The sequence below is a fragment of the Pan paniscus genome, chromosome 6 (genome assembly GCF_029289425.2).
Source record: "Pan paniscus chromosome 6, NHGRI_mPanPan1-v2.0_pri, whole genome shotgun sequence".
NCBI classification, from domain to species: domain Eukaryota; kingdom Metazoa; phylum Chordata; class Mammalia; order Primates; family Hominidae; genus Pan; species Pan paniscus.
This window is the reverse complement of record NC_073255.2, coordinates 180018787-180040634: the sequence shown is the minus strand read 5'-3', so window position 1 is coordinate 180040634 and position 21848 is coordinate 180018787. Positions and strand designations below refer to the sequence as shown.

Genomic DNA, 21848 nt, shown 5'->3' with positions numbered 1-21848 from the left:
AATTTCTCGGATTTGTAGTTATTTTTCTTTCATGTCTTATTTTGTGTATTTATGCCTTTTTTCTTTCTTGATTATGTAAGCTAATGATGCCAATTTTACTGCCTCTTTTCAATGAACCAGTTTTGTATCCATTTTAGCTTTTTTATATTTTATTTATCAAATCAATATTTAATATGTTCTGATTTCCTTAGATTTATTTCATAATTATCCTAAATGTTTGGTTTATATTTATAATTTTTTATTTTTATAATTTTGTTTTATTTTTAGTTAACATGTAGTAATTGTACATATTAATAGGACCCAGTGATATTTGGGTGCATGTATACCATGTGGGATGATCAAATCTGAGTAATCTGCATATCTATCACTTCAAACATTTCTTTGTGTTGGAAACATTCAAAATCCTCTCTTCTAGCAATTTGAAAATACACAATAAATTATTGTTAACTATAAGTCACCCTACAGTGCTACTCTAGAACTTATTCCTCTATCTAGATTTTTTAATATATATATATATATATATATATATATATATATATACACATTTTTTTTTTTTTTTTTTCTGAGATGGAGTTTTGCTCTTTTGCCTAGGCTGGAGTGCAGTGGTGTGATCTTCGCTCACTGCAACCTCTGCCTTCCGGTTTCAAGCGATTCTCCTGCCTCAGCCTCCTGAGTAGCTGGGATTACAGGCACCCACCACCACGCCCGGCTAATTTTTGTATTTTTAGTAGAGACAGGGTTTCACCATGTTGGCCAGGCTGGTCTCGAACCCCTGACCTCGTGATCCACCCGCCTCAGCCTCCCAAAGTGCTGGGATTACAGGCGTGAGCCACGGCGCCTGGCCTAGATTTATATTTTTAACAATTACCTCTTTATATCTTATTTACTCATCTAGGCCTTTCCTGACTGGGCTGATCTAACACCACCACCATGATGTGCTATTCATTCTAGGTTTTATTACCAGTGCTTTCCCACTAGACTAGAAGATCCATGATGACAAGAGCCCTGTTCATTGTATACATAGCACCTGGAATAGAATATGCCATATAGTTGGTGTTCAGCCAATACTTGTTCAACTAATAACTGAATGATCCTCTACTTATACACATCACAGGACAGAAACATGGGACTTACTGATGAGTTGCATGAAGTGAGTAAGACAGAAGACACATCCATGGTGGTTCCTAGCATTCTGACTTCACCAGTGGAAATAATGTGGCACTATTTAATGAGTTGGAGAAAACTGAAAAGGAAATGTGTTTCAAGGGGAAAATTAAGAATCCAAGTTTGCGTGTTCTACTTTTGAGCGACCTCTCACATAGATGTTTCAACATAGTTTTTATATTCTAAAAGATATTTTAAAATGAATTTTTAAAATTTGGCAGTCGACTTTTTAGTGCTGACATTCAAGGATCATCGGATGTTTAAGGAAAGACTCGATCACGAGAGAAAACAAACTGAAACACATAGAAAAATGAAACTTGGAGGAAGAAAAAATATAGAGGGAGTAGAACATAGTTAAAACATGTCTAATGATTTTTTTTCATTGACTGGCACCCTTTCTATTGAATATTGGGGATATAGGCAGAAATTGGTGGATTAGTAGATTCACTAATGGGAAAAAGAGGATTGTCCTTCAAATGTTGCCTGACAAAGACTTTAAGGGCTGAAATGGGTCAGGGAGAAGAGAGGCTGAAGGTTTGGAGACTGAGAAAAAGATGTGAGATAGTCATTGTAGGGACTTTAATGAGTGACTTCTCTAGGGAAATATGGGATGGAAATGCTCAATGAAGTTACTCGTTTGAGGCTGAATAGCATGAATTTGTAGGAAGATGAACTCATCCAGTTCTGAAATACTCTCAAGTAACACTCAGCTGCTTAGAAGCAAACACAGAATGTTAAATAGTCATTTAAATGTGGGATTATTTCACATTTAGAAGGGTCAGGAATTTAGAATATTGTATGATTTATTTATATAAAAGCTATATTAGGGAAATTCTCAAACATATTCTGAAATAGAATAGTAGAAAGAACTCCACATGCCTGAAGCCTTGTTTAAAAAAACATTAGCATAAGAATAACCCAAACCACCCCATTCTCTACTCCTTTGTCCTATGTTGGATTAATTCAAAGCAAATCACAGATACAGCTCATTTCATCTGTAAATATTGAAGCTATTTTTGAAGGGTGAGTGTAATGATTGACCAGTAATCCAAATTGAATATGAAAGGAAGAGAGGACGGGCCTGATAGAGGGACAGAGAATATAGAGGTGTCAATGGATTGAAAGCCTGTGATGTTTAATTTGTGATTTGTTTGCATTTTTAATAAAACCCAATAGTGAGAGAGCCAATCAACAAAATAATGTGCACTATCCTTTCTCTCAAATCTTTTTTACTTACCAATTCTCTTTCTAATAAAAATCAATATAAATCTTTTAAAATTTTAAAATTAGTGAATACATGTTCTAAGTAATTCAAACAATGCATAAAGGTATAAAATAAACTGTAAATATTTCATTTATTCCCCAGATACCCAGTGACACCACTCAGAAGCCCTCTGTGAATTATTTTTGGTATATTTGTCCAGAAACTTTGCATGTACATATATATACATACAAATATATAAGTATTATGAAAAAAAGAAATACAGATGGAATCATAAAATATCTCCTTGCTTTTTGCACTGTGTATTGGAAATCTTTTCATCTCAGGAAGCATGCATCTATCTCATTTAAAAAAGGTTAACATAATATTCATTTCAGACATTCAATTCCCGTCATTCATGAACAGTGCAGCTGTGAAGAGCCTCTTGCACATATTTTTGCTTATTTATACAAAACCATGCTTAGAAAAAATTCTTAGTAATTTTTAGAATGAAAGGTGTTTTATGCATTATTAATTTTGATAAATAGTTCCACATTATTTTGGTTATATCTTTGAAAGATGGAGACAAAATGCATTTCAAACTTCTGCTCAGAAAACTTCCCAAGTTATCTAAATGTGTTTAAAAGGCATGTGGAGAGAGAAAGAGAGTTGTCAGGAACTAGTTTCAGAACATTCTTCTATTTTGGTGGCTATACAACCCTGCTGCACAGCAGAATCACCTGGAGATCTTAGAAAATTGTGTGAGTTCTAACACTAGAAATTCTGACTTAATAGATCTGAGATTGGGTTTGAACATTGGTATTTTCAAAAATCAACCTAGAGATTCTAATGGGTAGCCAGTGCTTAGAATCACTGCTTTAAACAGAGCAAGGGGAGGTAGAGGGCTCAGGTAAAGAATATGACAGTACCACTAAGATTGTACCCATGAAACAAAAAAGAAATGATCAATTTCCTATATAAAAAGCCACATCAGGCGAAAAGGGTCAGATGAGGGTTGGAGAAGAAAAGAAGAGAGAAAAGAGAGGTCTAGGTGAGGGAATGGCAGAGCTGGTAAGGCCAGGTCCTGTGGTCTTCTTGGGTGCTGGTCACAGAGTCCACTCTTTTGGGTAAAGATGAAGTCGAAGCTGAAGCCGCTTCCAGGCTCTTCTCAGCCCAGGGTTATCTTGAATCGGTAGAATTGAGTGGCCGGCAGGGTAGGCAGCCATGATGATCTGGCACAAATTATTCCACAGACTGTTGATGTCAAACATGTTGGACAGGTAGATAAACAGAGCAACTGCATTGAAAATGTAGAGAATGAGAAAGTAGCTGATAGCTTTGATGGCCCCCATGTGAGCCTCCATGCTGGGGTCGTTGGACCCTGTGGCATTGCTTCCCATGTGTAGGGTGTGTCTCTTGAGAGAGAGGATCAGCAGGGTGGCTGTCAGGATGAACATGATCAGAGGAGTCACAATCCCCAGGTTAAAGAAAAAAGCCAGACCGACCACATTGATCTCAGACAAGTATGTTTTCTTAGTGGAGTTGGAGGAGTGGATAGGGAAAGAATTGTTACAATACACAGTGCAGATGTTGATGCAGAACATGCTGTGACTGAAGGAAATAAACACGGACAGCCACAGAAGCCAGGGTATCAATCCAGTAATTCTCCACCTCAGTTTGAGGAAAAGGGGGTAGGAGAAATTGGCAATCTTCACAAAATAGAAGAAACTGAGCCAGGCAGCAAACCACAGGCTACAAAAATTTAAGAATATAAAACTTATTTTGAATGCATAATATACAGCGTCTTCAGAATAAAAACTTAGGGAGGTTGAGCTGATGGTAATTTCTAACATCATGAGGCTTTGGAGAGCTATTCTGGATACACTCAGGAAAACCAGGATCCTGCCACTTGTGGAAACTGCCTTATTTTGAACCCATTCAGCTGCATGTATAGCCATGATGAAACCATTTGCAATGATACCAATGAGGTATTCAGCAAGTAAAACTGCTAAAATTAAGGTGATGAGAAATGGCGACAATTCACTTTCTGCAGGATCGCAGAGTTTAGTCATTCTGAGCTGTTGCTTCTCTTTGGTGTCTGGAGGAAAACATCTCCCTAGCATTTGATGGGCAGACTCTTGATAACTCCCAGTATTGATGTCATAGGAGGAAGCAATTGATGTATCATTTCCAAATTCACTGCATTTGTTTATTTCAGAATTCTTAGCTCTACATCTAGAGATGCAAATGTTGGAAGGATTTGGTTTCTAATCCTCTCTCTATTTTTGAACATGTTGGTAGTGGTTCAATAATGAGGCCCAGGGAAGCGCTTGAGTAGACTCTTTAAAAGCAGCTAACATGGTACTGAGGTCCGTGTTCTTTGGTAGCATCAGTTAATTTGAACATTGGTTAACTGAGTCATCATTTAACTTACTTTCACTTGTGACTGCAGAAAATGATTGAAAATAAAAACTGCTACACACATACACACACACACACGCACTTCTCATTTTGTGCTAAGAAATTTTCAAATGATTTATTTATAATTACTACATTTAAACCTCACAACAACCTTATGAGCATGTGCTTCTATTACCTCCATTTTGCGGATGAAGAAACTAAGGCATACAGAGGTTAAATAACTTGGCCAACATCACACAACTAGAGGGTGATAGAACTGGGATTCAAACCCAAGTCACCTGGTCCCAGAGTTCCTCCTCTTATCCACCATGTTATGCTACCTAGACCTGTGGATTCTTTTGTGTGCCCAAGACTAAATGCAGGGTTGATTCCACTGTGACATTTTTTTCCTGGTAGCCTTTTATGTCCCCACCCTCTAAAGAAAAATCAATAAAGCAAGAAGACACTGGTTTTTAAGAGATAGGACTCTCTTTTCAAAGTAAATTACTTGAGAGGTAATAAATTTAATTATACATAAAAGATCATACACACACACACACACACACATTCACCTTTCATTTTAAGCAAAACTAGGAAAATAAGAGTTGAAGGTAAAACTCCCTAGTTCCTAACAAGGTAAGCTAGCGAACCTGAGAATAAAAGCAATGTCCCAATTCATCCAATTTTGGAATATTAAAACAAAAAGAAAGGAAAAAAGAATCACTTTTATCTTAAGGAATTTTTTTCTGATTTTAAAACGCAAGCATAGGACACATAATGATAAAATGGACTTTTCATTTCAGGGTAAATTAATTTTTATGAATGTATGTAACTTTAAAATAATGATGAAGTAATAATTCTAATAAAGAGAAAGTTGATGGGTGAGAAGTCTCAGAAAATCTTTATAACATTTGGTTTTTACTTAAAGCCTTTTAAAAACAAGGCAAGAACTCATAAACGTTTCCTGGCTTGATTAATGATTTTAGATGAGTTGTTACGAATTTTACCATCTCATTTGAAAATCGCTATTCCTGAACAAATATTTCCCTTGAATACAGTGTAATAGACAACTGCTCCTCTCTGCTTGTTTCTACCCATTTGCACAAGTAGGCCTGGAGTATCTCAGGACCTCCAGTTTGGTTTTAAAGAGGATTTTTCTTGCCACTGGCTTTCCCCTACTTCTGCTGATCCAGGCTTCCAAGAGTGGGAGGAGAAACAGGACATGGTCCCTTCAGAGGCTGTTGCGTCTTTCCTCATTTGATTTGTTTATCCATGTATCCCACTCTGAGCCCCTAGCCCATGCCGGACACCCAGGAGGCAGTACATAGATACTTGCTGCGTTGATATATGGCCTTAGTGAAAACCTTCAGCTCAGAGAAGCTCTTTATTAGAGACATGAGGAGGAATGGCAGTTCCACGTCTCCTCAAATTTGAAAATCTGCAGGTCCTATGCCTAAATCAAGTGTCAGAGCATAAACAGTGAGGTTCAGTGAGAACACAGCGGACTGTAGAGAACATCTGTGTAAGAAACACTGGTGGGTGACAGAGGGGAACAAAGGAAGGGGAAGCAGAGACAGAGCAGCCAGATGAGAAAGAGCTCAGACAGGGTCTGGCTTCACAGTGTAGGGTGCTGCAGAGGCTGTGGGCAGGAGCTGGGACCACAGACATCACCAAAGGCATTTCAGAAGATGCTCTGCTTGCCACAGCTTATGAAAAGAGGTGCTTCCTGCAATGGAAAGAGTTTTGTTCATGGAAATTTCCAGGGGCGATCTGAGGGGGGATGAAATAACCTTTCTGGGTGAAAAGATGATCTTTTCTTTTTCTTTTTTTTTATTTATTATACTTTAAGTTCTAGGATACATGTGCACAACGTGCAGGTTTGTTACATATGTATACATGTGCCATGTGGTTTGCTGGACCCATTAACTCGTCATTTACATTAGGTGTATCTCCTAATGCTTTCCCTGCCCCCTCCCCCAACCCCACAACAGGCCCCAGTGTGTGATGTTCCCCTTCCTGTGTCTAAGTCTTCTCATTGTTGAATTCCCACCTATGAGTGAGAAAATGCGGTGTTTGATTTTTTGTTCTTGCGATAGTTTGCTGAGAATGATGGTTTCCAACTTCATCCATGTCCCTACAAAGGACATGAACTCATCCTTTTTTATGGCTGCATAGTATTCCATGGTGTATATGTGCCACATTTTCTTGATCTTCTTAAAGTAACACTGTTGGACCAGTTCCTAAATGGCACCTCCAGTTTCCTAAATACATCTTGGATGTATTTGAGTGGGTATTTCTAATATTAGGTTGGTGCAAAAGTAATTGTGGTTTTTGCCATTACTTTTAAAAAAAGGCAAAAACCACAATTGCTTTTACATCAACCTAATAATTAAGGAACGCTCATGAAGAAAACTCTGACCCATTAAGGACATAGGGAATAGGTTTTAAAAGTCCAGTTTATTTGGTTATATTTTTAACTTATTATTGTGAAATAACTTTTGACATAGAGATGAGTTGTAAAGATAGTACAGACAATTCTCATACACCCTTCACCCAGCTTCCACTAATGCTTACATCTTACATAATCATGCTACAATGATCAAACGAAGGAAATTGGCGTTGTTACAATACTATCAGCTCATTTTTTGGCTTCATTTGGACTTTTCCAGTTTTTCCACTAACGTCCTCTTTTTCTGTTTCGAGACCCAGTCCAGAATACCACATTGTAATTCATCATTGTTTCCTTCATCTCTTCCAATTCAAAACAAATTCTTGGTCTTTCCTTTTCTTTTATGACCTTGACAGTTTTGAAGAGTCCTGGTCAGGTATTTTGCAGTGTATTCTTTGATTTGGGTTTGTCTTAGTTTTCTCATTATTAGCCTGGGTTAATGGATTTTTGGGAAGAGTACCACAGAGATGATGTGCCCCTCTGACTGCAGGGACCCATGATGTCAATGACTTTTACTGGCGATGTTAACTTGATCACTTAGTTAAGGTGGTATCTGACTGGTCTCTCGGCCATAAAGTTACTCTTTTTTTTCCTTTTGTGCTCTATCAATTAGAATTAAGTCACTAAGTCTGGCCCGCACTCAAGGGAGATGAATTAGACTTTACCTCCCAGAGGAGAACTCTTAAAGAATTTGTGGACATTATTTTAAAAACCAACACAGAAATATTCTGTAGGAGATACTTTGAAGCTATGCAAATATCTTGTTTTTCCTAAAACTCTTGTCCACTGATTTGAGTATTCATGACGGCATGCTGCCTGCAGCAATTAACATTACTGTGGTGTTATAATTTTTTGTTTTCCTCTTTCCTTTCACCTTTATTAATTAGAATTCTTCTCTAAGAAAGAATTATTCCTCCTCTCCCATTTAGTTACTTAATCAAACATTTATTTGTATTCTTATGCACTCATGGATTTTTATTTTATATTTTGCATTTCGGTCACACTTCAATACTATTGTTATTTTTTGCTCAACCTGCTCAAGCTTTGGCAATTGGGAACTCTTTCAGATTGGTTCTTATGTCTTTTAAATATGGCTCCATTTTTTTTTCTTAAGAACTTCCTAACTTTGTGGCATCATGGGATGTTCCAAACTCATATTTTTCCCACCCCAACACTGAAATAAATCATTTATTCAAAGAGTCTTAATTCTTTTATTGGAGAATGTCATTTACACACCAACATTTAGGTATTTAACTTTGTAAGAAACTGCCAAACTATTTTCTAGAGTAGTTATACTATTACCAGCAATGTATGAGAGTTTTCCAGTTGCTTCACATCTTTGCCAGCACTTGGTATTGTCAAGTGTTTTTAAAAAATTTTAGTCATTTAAAAATGTGTGGCACTATTTCTTTGTGATTTTAAGTTGCATTTACCTAATAACGAGTGATGTTGAGGATCTGTTCATATTCTTATCGTGATGGTTAGTACTGAGTGTCAATTTGCTTGGATTGAAGGATACAAAGTATTGATTCTGGGTGTGTCTGTGAGGGTGTTGCCAAAGGAGATTAATATTTGAGTCAGTGGGCTGGGTAAGGCAGACCCACCCTTAATCTGGTGGGCACCATCTAATCAGCTGCCAGCAAATATAAAGCAGGCAGAAAAATGTGAAAAGCAGAGACTGGCCTAGCCTCCAACTTTCTCCTGTGCTGGATGCTTCCTGCCCTCAAACATCGGACTCCAAGTTCTTCAGTTTTGGAATTCGGACTGGCTGTCCTTGCTTGTCAGCCTGCAGATGGCCTATTGTGGGACCTTGTGATGGTGTAAGTTAATACTTAATAAACTCCCCTTTATATATATATTCCGTCAGTTCTGTCCCTCTAGAGAACCCTGACTAATACACTTACTGACCATCAATATGTCTTTGTTTATTCAGAATTTTGCCTATTAAAAAATGACTTGTTATATTCCTTATATAGTCTAATTATAAGTCCCTTATCAGCTATGTGCTTTGCAAATATTTTCCCCCAGTGCATGACTTATCCTTTCAATCTCTTAATGGTTTTTACAGAATACAAGTTTTAAATTTTGGTAAAATTCAATTGATCAATTTTTCTTTTGTGGATTACACTTTTGGTGTTTGGTCATAAAACTGTGCCAGACCCAAAGCTATACATATTTTCTCTTGTGTTTTCTTTGAGAAGTTTTATAATTTTAGCTTTCATATTTATGCTGATGATGTACTTTGTAGAAAGTAAAAAGTTTCCTCTTCAAAGTTTCCCTTCTTGTTAAAGAATAAATCATAAGTGTTAATAGTTTCTTTTAAAGACTAACTTCCTTCAGCCCTCCTTACTTTGTGCTAATAGCTCTTTGTTAAGCCCTATTCTCTGTAGCTGTTAGACATGCTCACAGGCATGTAGTACATTCTATGTCCTTGTACTTTAACCAAGATGTCTGTGCTAGACGTGCTCACAGGCATGTCCCAGCTCGCAACTTATGCCCCTTTTTTATTTGGGAATGTTATTAGTTTTCTAAGTCTTTTCATAAGCAACTTCCTCTTTTCCTTTGTTCTGTATTGCCTTTACTTATTTAGGAAAGTTTTAAATTATTAGCCAGTTGGGTTCAGTTTAGATTGTGAGGTCTGGCTCCAGCTAATGGAGACAGGACACAGTAGCAGGGACAAGCTGCATAAGGGATAATAATTGCTTCCCTCCTTTGTTCAGGTGTGCTCTTGCCATTGTTTCATCTGCAAGGAGCACCTCTTCTGCAGAAAGTAAAATTGCCTTGCTGAGAAAATGTTTTATCTGAATACTAATTTTTCCTTATAGTACCAAGGAATAAGTGTTCTGTTTCTAAATACACATTTTACTTATAACATACTTAGAATTAATTTTTGTGTAAGGTATGAGGAATGTGTCCAGATTGGGTGTTTTTAGTTTTTGGTATATGAATATCCAATTGTTCCACACCATTTGTTGTCAAAAACATCCTTTCTCCATTGAAATTACTTGCAACTCTTATCAAAAATCAGTGGACTATATTTGTGTGGGTCTATTTCTTCCCTGTCTCTTCTATTTTATCTATCTGTCTATCTGTCTGTCTGTCTATCTATCTATCTATCTATCTATCTATCTATCTATCTATCTATCTATCTTCTATCTACTCTTTTGTAAAAAACACACTGTTTAATTATTGTAACTGTATAACAAGACTTGGAATCTGACAGTGTGAATCCTCCAACTTTATTCATGCTTTTCAGAGTTGTTTTGCTGTGAGTGGAGTCTCTGGAAAAATGTTTGAGCAAATTCTTTTCAGCAGTAACTTTGGTTAATTTTAAGATTGTTTTTCTTTAATTTTCTGCAGTTTTTCTACCATGAATGCAGTTTGGACTTTATTATTACTATTACTTAATATGTCTTGCTTGGTATTCAGAAAGGGCTCTAGATGTAACATTTTATATATTTTTATATATTTTTTTAATTGAAAAACTTTCGACAACTATATCTTTTTTTTTTTTTTTTTTTTTTTTGAGACAGAGTCTTGCTCTGTCACTCAGGCTGGAGTGCAGTGGCGGGATCTTGACTCACTGCAACCTCTGCCTTCCAGGTTCAAATGATTCTCCTGCCTCAGCCTCCTGAGTGGCTGGGATTACAGGTGTGTGCCACCATGCCTGGCTAATTTTTGTATTTTTTTTAGTAGAGATGGGGTTTCACCATATTGGCCAGGCTGGTCTCAAACTCCTGACCTCAGGCCATCCACCCGCCTTGGCCTCCCAAAGTGTTGGGATTACAGGCACGAGCCACAGTGTCTGGCCCAGCAATTGTATCTTTACAAACTGCTTCTCAGACTTTTCTTCCATTCTCTTTACCTGGAATTACAATTAGACTCAGTTTTTCTTAACTGTTTTTGCAAGTTTTTAATATTTTTGTTTCTGTATTTTATATTCTGAAGACAACTATGTAATTTACCATGTGTGGAAAGGGTACAACAATAATTAGAAGTATATAATTACTTACAATACAAATTTATTGGCTAAAATTACTTTTATTATTTGTTGGTAGTCTGATAAAATAGATCTATTCTAAAAGTATTCTATGAAATCGTTCTAAAAACCACATATCCTGCTCTCTAAAGCAAAATAAAAAGTACTTCTTTGTATTAACTGAACATTAAAAATAATATAAGCAGATAATTTTTTGTTATATATTAATGTATTTTTAAATTTAAATTTAAATTTAATTTTATTTTTTAGACAGGGTTTTGCTCTGTGCCCAAGATGGAGTGCAGTGGTGTGATCTTGGCTCACTACAACCACCACCTCTTGGGCTCAAGCGGCCCTCCCACCTCAGCCCAGTAGCTGGCACTACAGGCATGCACCATCATGCCGGGCTAATTTTTGTATTTTTTTGTAGGAATGAGGTCTCACTATGTTACCCAGGCTGGTCTCAAACTCCTGGGCTCGAGCGATCTTCCTGCCTTGGCCTCCCAAAGTGCTGGGATTACAGGAATAAGCCACTATGCCTGGCCTTTATTAATGTACTTTAATGAGCTTTTTAGTTGTATTTATTTCTGATACCATGTCATTGACATTTTTTCTGAATAATGTATATTTTTTAAAAATACCTGTTTTGATTGCTCTTATTTTTATGAAATTGCCTACAGTATTCTTTTAAGTTGCATCTTATGGTTAACACATTTGAAATTATTGACACTTCAATGGACTCTTCTCTGACGATTGAGAAAATAGTTCTTTATAGGTTGAGATAACTAATGTATGCTAAGTAAGTTCTGCTACATGGAGTCTATTCTCAATTGTAACTTTTTAAAACTGAATTATGTAAATATTTTAGCTTCCATTTGGAAAACCTTTCTTTAAAATATTTTATGACAAAAATAATCAAGTAAATTTTCTCTATTTATGATTCTTTTAAAGGTTTTACTAAATCTAAATCATGCAAAATTCTAGTCTTCAGTTTTGCTTTATTATAATACAGGATATCTATTTATCTAATCAAAAAATAATAACTACACCAAAATATTCCTTTCTAGAAAATGAGATATTCTAGCATAATTTTTAAATTTTGAAATTATATCTTCTCCATCATTAAGCATGTATGGCTTAATTTGTTTAGTTTCTTTCTTACTTTTGCAGGGATAAATGTCAATACTCAGTGTCTTCCTATTTGTAAGTTGTGTTTCAATCACTGTGATTTCTCAAAGCTTTAGAAGCTGAAGCATTTTTTTGCTCCATTTGTTTAATACTTTGATTATATATTTCCCTCTAATTTTCCACAAAAGCAATCAAAATTTAGAGAAATTGTTTACCAAAACATTCAATATAATTGTAAGAAATTTTGGTTCATATACAAAGTACTTCTTCAAAGACTCAAACATATGTAAAGAATGATTGATGAGAGGGAACAAAAAGAGAGAACAAGCGTATTGCTATGCTGAAGTATTTTTAGTGTTCAAGATGAGATTCATCATACAAGTTTAGTAGGTCAGTTATTCTGCCCACATAAAAAATTTTGCAAAGTTTATCAATCGTAGCTTCTGTTTTGATTGATAAAGTATCTCTGATTGCTTGAATATTTTTAATTATGTTTGTACCACAGAAAATTTCAGTTGTCTTCATATTTCACAGATGTTTTAATTTAGTAAGACCCTAAGTTTTTACTGTGACGCTGTGCTCCACTAAAATTTGTGTTTATGTTATTAACTGCAAAACAAATAAAATTTTACCTTTCTAAATGAGTTTCAATAGCACATATTAAAAGGTCAGATATTTCATCTTCAACAGAAATAACTTTTTTTTTTTTGAGACAGAGTCTCACTCTGTCACCCAGGCTGGAGTGCAGTGGCACAATCTTTGCTCAATGCAACCTCCGCCTCCCAGGTTCAAGCAATTCTCCTGCCTCAGCCTCCTGAGTAGCTGGGATTACAGGCATGCACCACCATGCCCAGCTAATTTTTGTATTTTTAGTAAAGGTGGGATTTCACCATGTTGGTGAGGCTGGTCTCGAACTCTTGACCTCAGGTGATCCACCAACCTTGGCCTCCCAAAGTGCTGGGATTACAGGCGTGAGCCACCTCCCAGTCAGAAATAACTTTTAAAAGCTTTACTCTCATTTCATGAATTGGATGAACACCATCTAACCATTATTTGAATTAACTGATTTTTCTATTTGAAAGACTCTGGTAAAATTGATATAAAACTGATGTCATGTAATTGGGAATTTTTTCTTCTATAGATGGATTCAACATACTAATAGCTTCCAATTCCTTTTTTGTACATGCACAGAAAAACTTTGGAATTGAAAATGTATACTTGGGAATTATACTTCTTTCTTTCCCATTTAGAAGTCTTTTATTTCTTGCCTAATTGCTCTGGCTAGGACTTTCAATACTATGTTTAATAGAAGTGGTGAGAGCGTTCATCTTTGTCTTGTTCCTGATCTTAGAGAGAAAGCTTTTAGTTTTTCATCTTGAGGATGATGTTAGCTTTGGGCTTGCCATATATGGACTTTATTATTTTGAGGGACATTCCTTCTATATCTAGTTTGTTGAGCCTTTTTTCATGAAAAGGTGTTGAAATTTGTCGAATGTTTTTTACTGCATCTATTGCGAGGCTCATGTGATTTTTGTCCTTTATCCTGTTAAGTGGTATATCATATTTACTGATTTGCATATGCAAAACCATCCTTGCATCTCAGGGATAAACCTGACTTGGTTATTCTAATGTGCTGTTTAATTCTGTTTATAATATTTTGTTCAGAATTTTAAATTTATTTTCACAGGGATATTGGCCTGTCATTTTCTTTCCTTGTAGTGTCTTTGTCTGGCTTTGATATAAAGGTGATGCTGGGCTCATAAAATAATTTGGAAGTTTTCCTTTTTCCATTGTTTTGGAAGAGTTTGTAAAAGATTGGCATTAATTCTTTAAGTGTTTGGCAGAATTTACTAGTGAAGCCATCTGGTCCTGGAATTTTTTTTGTTTGGAGATTTCTTTGTTTGGAGTTGTGGCACACATCTGTAGTTTCTGCTACTCGGGAAGCTGAGGCAGGAGGATCCCTTGAGCCCAGGAGTTCAAGGTTACAGTGAGCTAATCTTTTAACTTTGATTTTTTAGAGACAGGATCTCACCATGTTGTCTAGGCTGGTTTGGAACTCCTGACCTTGAGCCATTCTCACATCTTGGCCTCCCAAAGTGCTGGGATTACAGGTATGAGCCACCACGCCTGGCCAGGTTGGGAGGTTTCTGATTACTAATTCAATCTCCTTACTCATTATTGGTCTGTTCAGATTTTCTGTTTTTTATGATTCATTCTTGATAGGTTGCATGTCTCTAGGAATTTATTTCTCCTCATTTATCTAATTTGTTGGTGTTTAATGTTCATAAGAATCTCCTAAATGTCCTTTTCATTTCTGTAGCATCAGTTGTAATGTTTCATCTTTCATTTCCAGTTTTATTTATTTGATTCTTCCCTCTTTATTTCTTACTTAGTTTAGATAGCAGTATTGGACCAAAATGAAAGGTCACACTCTACTGAAAGATATAAATCAAATGCATCTTCTGCAGATATACATTGATGTCATTTTAGGCATAGTCTTTTTAAAGTAGCAACTAATTTTTCAAGTCAATGCTGAGGCTCCCACAGCAAATTTGGTCTAGGGCTTTCAAGTAGTCAGTGATGTTATTATAGCCATTACGGTAGATGGTAAATGGCAACAAACATATTGTGCAAGTTACATGTTCATCATCAACTTCCTTGAAAAATGAAAATTCAGTAATTAATTTTCATTATCATACATTTTGTTTTCTTGAGCTCACTATGCCAAAAGCTTGGTTGAAAAAAAAATGTCAAATAATAAAATAAGTAGTTGTAGATTTACGCCTTACAAAAAATGACAAATTATCGTCGCAGGAACATTGAGACCTCTCTTTATATGTTCTATGACAGGACTGCTCAGCCTCTATTTCCTACTCACTTTTCCTGTACAGTTAAGCTATAATTTCTCACTTTTTTCCACTGTTCTCATCAACTAGTGATCTGAAGGTTTCATAAAATTCTCAGGTTACAGCAAGAGCCTTGGCACAGCTGGTGAGTGGGGCCGGCCCTGGCAGCAACATTGTTTACTTTCGCATTACCATCTATGGCTGGAGAGAGAGAGGGCTGTCCTGAGCCACTTGCTTAGGAGTGCACTTTATTTTTGCAGCAAGTTCCCTGGATAGCACCCTTCAAAAAGAGGTATTAGCGTCCTTCTATTTACAGAAACTATAGGGTTTTTAGGGGAGTAGCTAATATATTACTAGAGAAGACCTTCGTAGAAGTTGGAGTACAAAATGAAAGTGCCAAATTCATCCTGTCATATTTTAACATAGAAGACTAAAAATTAAAAATAGGGGACAAATGCTAAATCTAGAGAGGGCGCTGGAGCAAAAGGCATAGACTAATATGCTTGTGGGAAATTTCTGTAGCTCTAGCAAAATTCTTTAACATCATATTCTAATTTACAACTATTTTCATTTTTGGGTTCATTTCACAGTTTATTCCTTTTATTTGTGTCTTTAAAAACTTCAGTGAATGTATTTTTCCTTTGCAAAATTTCTAATTGCTTACTTTTCCTGTTTACTTCTTTTTGTTTTATTTCTGCCCCTTTAAAAAAATTTCTGCCCTATTAAGATTATACCATTAGTTAAACATTAGCCTGACATTAGGTTTCTATGTTGTGTCTTACAGTTTGGGTCTGGTGTTTCATCTTGAACCAGGGAGTCTCTCCTTTCTCCATAGTCACCCTCCCTGTCTAGCAGTTTCACTGTGTTTCAGTCCCTTCTTCCTGGTGCTGTGGTTTCCCAGTGAAGAGCCAAGATTCTTGCCTGGAGCTGATATTGTTGTTATTGCAGATACTTTGTTTCTATGAGTTACAGCTCTTTCAGACAGGTGTGTACATTTTTGGTAAACATTTGTCTCCTGGTTATATGCAGTTTTCCTTCAAAATGATGTCTTTTCCTCTTACCTCTCACTACATTTCTTTCTTTTTTTTTTTTTTGAGACGGAGTCTCGCTCTGTCGCCCAGGCTGGGGTGCGGTGGCATGATCACAGCTCACTGCAAGCTCCACCTCCTGGGTTCACACCATTCTCCTGCCTCAGCCTCCTGAGTAGCTGGGACTACAGGTGCCCGCCACCACACCTGGCTAATTTTTTTGTATTTTTAGCAGAGACGGGGTTTCACAGTGTTAGCCAGGATGGTCTCGATCTCCTGACCTCTTGAGCAGCCCACCTCGGCTTCCCAAAGTGCTGGGATTATGGGTGTGAGCCACCACGCCCGGCCCTCCTCTCACTACATTTCTGACCCTAACACAAGACTAAAATTTTAATGAGTTTTACAGAATTTTGATTTTCTTGCTAAGGACCATAAAAATGTGTACTTAGCTGAAATGCCTACAACCAAAAGAAACATATCAAATGTCGTGTAACCATTTATTGCCACTGATATCTGATTTGATGCAATAGTTTTCTTTTTTCTTTCTTTCCTTCCTGTAGGAGTTGCTGTTGGGGCTCCACTGTCTTTCCTTAGTAACTATCATTCTTGAACATGGTGAAACTTATTTTAGCTTGTGTTCCTCCAGGGACAGACTTTAAGACCAAGATTTGAATAGAAATATTTTTTAGTTTTTAATTTTTTTAATGCTCAGGGCAATATAATTTTTTAAAAAATAAAGGTACATTATTAGGCCAGTTACCACAGTGGAACACTGAGGCTTCATCCTGAGAGGAATCTCTGGCAAGTGCTGTGAAACATGTGACTCAGAGTTCCCACACCTCTCAGGCAGAAAAGCATGGGTTCTCCATGCCAATTTTCCCGTCACTGGTTGAGGCTTGCTCCTCAGGGTTTTTAGTGGCCTTATCCCCACCTACCCCTTTAGTCTGCAGTGTGTGGGCAAAATGACCTTTCCTATCTCTGGTAGAAGTCCACTAGCACAGAGAGGCAGATATGGTAGGTTGAAATTTCTCAGAGGGCACAGGGATGGTAGGTTAGGGTTCGAGGGATGGACAAGGCACTAATGATTGCTCCAAGGCTTCTTACTGTACACACCTGCAACTCCAACCTTGGGGAATCTCTTGGAGTGCAAGACCATACTTCTACTCTTTGTTCCTGTGAGATTGACTATTTTAGTTACCTCCTGTAAGTGGAATCTTGCAGTACTTGTACTTCTATGCCTGGCTTATTTCATTTAGCAAAATATTCTCCTGGTTACAGGTTCACTCGTGGTTTTTTTTTTTTTTTTCCTTTTTTCTGGAGATGGAGTCTCACTTTGTCGCCCAGGCTGGAGTGCAGTGGTGCAATCGTGGCTCACTGCAACCTCCGCCTCCCAGCTCAAGTAATTCTCCTGCTTCAGCCTCCCGAGTAGCTGGGATTACAGGTGTGCACTACCACGCCTGGCTAATTTTTTGTATTTTTAGTAGAGACAAGGTCTCACCATATTGGCCAGCCTGGTCTTGAATTCCCAGCCTCAGGTGATCCGCCTGTCTTGGCTTTCCAAAATGCTGGGATTACAGGCATGAACCACATGCCTGGCCAGTATTTCCTTTTTTTTTTTTCAAGGCTGAATAATATCCCATTATGATATTACATATATACGAATATATATGAACATTCCATAATATTCCATATATATATATAAATTTCTTTATGACATATAAAGAAATTGTTGAGAGTTTTATTATAATTTCTTTACCCATTTGTCCATTGGTTGTTTCTATATCCTAACTAATTATTGTGAATAATGCTGCAGTGAACATGGAAGTGCAGTGCTGGTATCTCTTCAAGATTTTGATTTCACTTTTTTGGATACATATGCAGAAATGAGATTGCTGGATCATATAGTGGTTCTATTTTTATTTTAAGGAAGCATCGTGCTGTTTTTCATAGCAGCTTTACCATTTTACCTTCTCAACAACAGTGTACAGCATTCCAATATCACCTCCTCCTCCCCAGCACTTATCTTCCTTTTTTAAAATCATAACCACTATAACAGGTGTGAAATCACATTTCATTGTGGTTTTGATTTGCATTTCCCTGATGATTAGTTATGTTAAACACCTTTTCATATGCCTGTTAGGCATTTGTATGTCTTCTCTGGAGAAATAGCAATTCAACTCTTTTCTCTATTTTTTATTTATTTATTTATTTTTTTTAAGATGGAGTCTTGCTCTGTTGCCAGGCTGGAGTGAAGTGGCGCAGTCTCAGCTCACTGCAACCTCTGCCTCCCGGGTTCAAGTGATTCTTCTGCCTCAGCCTCCTGAGTAGGTGGTACTACAGGCGCCTGCCACCACTCCCAGCTAATTTTTTGCTTTTTTTTTTTTTCAGTAGAGACAGCGTTTCACCATATTGGCCAGGATGGTCCCAATCTCTTGACCTCATGATCCACCCTCCTCGGCCTCCCAAAGTGCTGGGATTACAGGAGTGAGCCACCGCACCTGGCCCATTTTGTAATTTTTATTTATTTATTTACTTACTTATTGCTATTGAGTTGTAGGGGTTTCTTATATTTTTCGGATATTAAACCCTTATCAGACATATGATTTGCAACTATTTTCTCCTATCCCACAGGTCGCCTTTCAGTTCTGTTGACTATTTCCTTTGCTATCGAGAAATTTATAGTTTGATAAAAACTCTCAACAAACTGGGTATAGGAGGATTTTTTCTCAACATAATAAAGGTCATGTATGACAAACCTGCAGCTAGTATTATACGCAGCAGTGAAAAACAGAAAGTTTTTCCTCTAAGATCGGGAACAAGATAAAGATGCCCCCTCTCATCACTTCCATTCAACATAGTGCTTGATATGGTTTGGATTTGTGTCCCCACCCGAATCTAATGTTGAATTAGAGGAGGGACCTGGTGCGAGGTGAATGGACCATGGGTAGGGATTTCCCCCTTGCTGTTCTCCTGATAGTGAGTGAGTTCTCACGAGATCTGATGGCTTAAAAGTGTATAGCACTTCTCCCCTAGCTCTCTCCTGCCACCATGTGAAGAAGGTCCTTGCTTCCCCTTCACCTTCTGCCATGATTGTAAGTTTCCTGAGATCCCCCAAGTCATGCTTCCTGTAAAGTCTGCAGAACAGTGAGTCAATTAAACCTATTTTCTTCATAAATTACCCAGTCTCAGATAGGTCTTTATAGCAATGTGAAAATGGATTAATACAGTACTGGAAGTTCTAACAAGGTCAATTAGGCAAGAAAAAGAAATACAAAGCATGTAAATCAAATCACAAGGCATTCAAATGAAATCAGAAAAGAAGTAAAAGTATCTTTGCTCATAGATGACATGATACTGTGTGTAGAAAATCCCAAAGACACTTCCAAAAAACTTAGAATGAATAAACAAATTCATTAAAGTTACAGGATACAAAATTCACCTATGAAAATTTGTTGAGTTTCTTTTTTTTTTTTTTTTTTTTAAAATTTATTTATTTATTTATTTATTTTAATTATACTTTAAGTTTTAGGGTACATGTGCACATTGTGCAGGTTAGTTACATATGTATACATGTGCCATGCTGGTGCGCTGCACCCACTAACTCGTCATCTAGCATTAGGTATATCTCCCAATGCTATCCCTCCCCCCTCCCCCCTCCCCACCACAGTCCCCAGAGTATGGTATTCCCCTTCCTGTGTCCAAGTGATCTCATTGTTCAATTCCCACCTATGAGTGAGAATATGCGGTGTTTGGTTTTTTGTTCTTGCGATAGTTTACTGAGAATGATGGTTTCCAATTTCATCCATGTCCCTACAAAGGATATGAACTCATCATTTTTTATGGCTGCATAGTATTCCATGGTGTATATGTGCCACATTTTCTTAATCCAGTCTATCATTGTTGGACATTTGGGTTGGTTCCAAGTCTTTGCTATTGTGAATAATGCCGCAATAAACATACGTGTGCATGTGTCTTTATAGCAGCATGATTTATAGTCATTTGGGTATATACCCAGTAATGGGATGGCTGGGTCAAATGGTATTTCTAGTTCTAGATCCCTGAGGAATCGCCACACTGACTTCCACAATGGTTGAACTAGTTTACAGTCCCACCAACAGTGTAAAAGTGTTCCTATTTCTCCACATCCTCTCCAGCACCTGTTGTTTCCTGACTTTTGAATGATTGCCATTCTAACTGGTGTGAGATGATATCTCATAGTGGTTTTGATTTGCATTTCTCTGATGGCCAGTGATGATGTCTATATACTAACAATGAACCACCTGAAAAGGAAATTAAGAAAACAATTCCGTTTACAAAAGCATCAAAGACAATAAAATAGAAATAAACCAAACCAAGATGGTAAAGGACATACACACACACCAAAACATTGATGAATAAAACTAAAGAAGACACAAATAAATGGAAAAACATCCTGTGTTCATGGATTGGAAGACTTAGTGTTGTTAAAATATTCATACTATCCAAAGCAATATATGGATTCAAGCTATCCCCATTCAACCCCAATGGCATTTTTAATAAAAATAGAGAAAATGATCTAAAAATTTATATGGAAACACAAAAGATCCCAAACAGCCAAAGTGATCTTGAGAAAGAACAAAGCTGGAGGTATCATACTTCGTGATTTCAAAATATATTACAAAGCTTCAGTAATTGAAACTACATGATATTGGCATAAAGACATACACATAGACCAATGTAACAGGATAGAGAACCCAGATATAAACCTACTCAGGTATGGTCAACTGATCTGTGACATGGGCACCAAGAATACATAATGGATAAAGGATAGTCTCTTCAACACATTGTGTTGAGAAAATTGAATGTTCATAGGCAAAAGAATAAAACTGAAATATTATTTTATACCATACACAAAAATCAACTCAAAGTAGGTTAAAATACATTAAAGAGTTAAACATAAGACATGAAACTATAGAACTCCTAGAAGAAAACACAGAGAAGAAACTTCTTGATATAGGCATTAACAACAATTTCTTAGATATGACAACAAAAGCACAGCAACAAAAACAAAAATAGACAAGCAGGGATATATTGAACTAAAAAAACCTTAACTTTGGATAGGTTGGAATGAGGTATCTGTAGTGTTTTATTAAAACATGGATAATTATAAGTAAGAATAATTATAAGGGTTGGGGCACTGGATGACTGCTGTGATTGGTTATAGAAACCCAGAAGAAGGCCAGGTGCGGTGGCTCACACCTGCAATCCCAGCAGTTTGGGAGGCTGAGGCAGGCGGATCACAAGGTCAAGAGATTGAGACCATCCTGGCCAACATGGCAAAACCCCATCTCTACTAAAAATACAAAAATTAGCAGGGTGTGGTGGCACATGCCTGTAGTCCCAGCTACTCAGGAGGCTGAGGCAGGAGAATCGCTTAAACCTGGGAGGCGGAGGTTATGGTGAGCCAAGATCATGCCACTGCACTCCAGCCTGGCAACAGAGCGAGACTCTGTCTCAAAAAAAAAAAAAAAAAAATGAAAGAAAGAAAAAAAGAAACCCAGAAGAAATGACAGAGTCAGATATGTCAATGATCAACTCAAAATATAGTTTCAAAGTCAGAAGGTCTTCAAGGCAGTTTAAAAAATTCTCACCTCTTGCAATTTTCAGTACACCT

At 37.0% G+C, this 21848-nt stretch overlaps 2 protein-coding genes across 2 annotated transcripts in view; one reads left to right on the top strand and one right to left on the bottom strand.

Annotated features, from left to right (window-relative positions):
* LOC100989368 (Kell metallo-endopeptidase (Kell blood group)) overlaps positions 1–21848 on the top strand; it is a 388650-nt gene that overhangs the window by 100443 nt on the left and 266359 nt on the right. The window lies entirely within an intron of this gene.
* On the bottom strand, positions 559–5454 carry TAS2R39 (taste 2 receptor member 39). Its single transcript, XM_003820555.4, has one exon. The coding sequence runs from the start codon at positions 4486–4488 to the stop codon at positions 3472–3474; it is 1017 nt and encodes a 338-aa protein (XP_003820603.1). The 5' UTR covers positions 4489–5454; the 3' UTR covers positions 559–3471.